The 1,129-nt window shown below is 36.5% G+C and overlaps 1 protein-coding gene across 1 annotated transcript; it reads right to left on the bottom strand.

Moving 5' to 3' along the window:
- Window positions 1-240: 240 nt before the first annotated feature.
- LOC112458057 (probable multidrug resistance-associated protein lethal(2)03659) lies at window positions 241-1,125 on the bottom strand (the record flags this gene model as incomplete). Its single annotated transcript, XM_025021469.1, has 2 exons — window positions 241-370; window positions 704-1,125. Coding segments are annotated over 2 exons (552 nt in total), but the record flags the coding sequence as incomplete, so codon positions are not given.
- Between the last annotated feature and the right edge of the window lie 4 nt (window positions 1,126-1,129).

The following is a 1,129-nucleotide window of genomic DNA, read 5'->3' as shown; positions in this document are numbered from 1 at the left end:
TAGTTATCCTTCTATATTTTTATTTATATGTAAACGTTCTCTTTTTTCAAGCAATTTATACTATTGTAATATTAACTATTGTATTGTGCTATTAACTTTGTGATACGAATAATTAGAAACAAATTTTGTTTGTAGGCAATTACAAAGAAAACAACGCTTTTTGGTTGAATTTACTAAAATACATATTTTCACTAACATATATTTTTTAACATACGTTTTATTAATTGAAGAGAAACCTACCACAATAGAACCGTTCTCCATTACGATGATACGATCGCTGTCCATAATGGTATTCAAACGATGTGCTATCGTAATGACGGTGCATTCTTTAAAAGTACTCCTTATTGTATCTTGAATTAAAGCATCGGTGCTAGAAAAACACATTTAGAGAAAATTCGCAAATAGATTCAAAAATCAGTTACGATAGCATTTTACAGCTACAGAACTCTTACTGGAAATCTGATGCAGTTTAGCAAAAGTCTGTTATTTTTTTAAAATCTTAATTTATTACTAAATAAATCATCATTTCACCATACCAAAAGATACTGAATTATTTGGAAAATTAATATTTTGTTTAAAAAAATTGTGAAGTATCTATATGATAATTTATTCTTTCGTTAACGATCAACCAAACAAAACCATCTGATTTTTACCAAATAATGTTATAACATATTTTTATTGCTGAAAATCGTCCACGACTCACTGCGAATCAATATTAGCCGTGGCCTCATCGAGAACGAGCAAGTGATTATTCCTTAGAATAGCCCTGGCCAAACATATGAGCTGCCTCTGGCCGACGCTAAAGTTGTGACCGCCATAAAAGATTTCCTGATCCAATGCGGTATTGTTTAACTCGACTTGCCGCAGCACCTCCCACAGCTTCACGTCATCGTACTGTCTGAACGGGTCCAGATTGTAACGCAGACTTTCGCAGAAAAGCACTGGTTCCTGCGGTATGATGGAAATCTTGCAGCGTAGCTCACTCAGGCCTACCGTGCTCGTATCCCGACCGTCAATTTCAATCTCACCCTCCAGACCTTCGTTGAATAGGCGGAAGAGCGCTGAGATCAAGGAGGACTTGTCGGCGCCAGTTCGCCCCACCACCCCAACTTTCCAGCCAGGTTCGATG

This window comes from Temnothorax curvispinosus, unplaced genomic scaffold (genome assembly GCF_003070985.1).
Source record: "Temnothorax curvispinosus isolate PA1 unplaced genomic scaffold, ASM307098v1 QBEX01008637.1, whole genome shotgun sequence".
Classification (NCBI taxonomy): Eukaryota; Metazoa; Arthropoda; class Insecta; order Hymenoptera; family Formicidae; genus Temnothorax; species Temnothorax curvispinosus.
The sequence above is the reverse complement of the archived record's forward strand: the minus strand, read 5'-3'. Positions and strand labels throughout refer to the sequence as shown.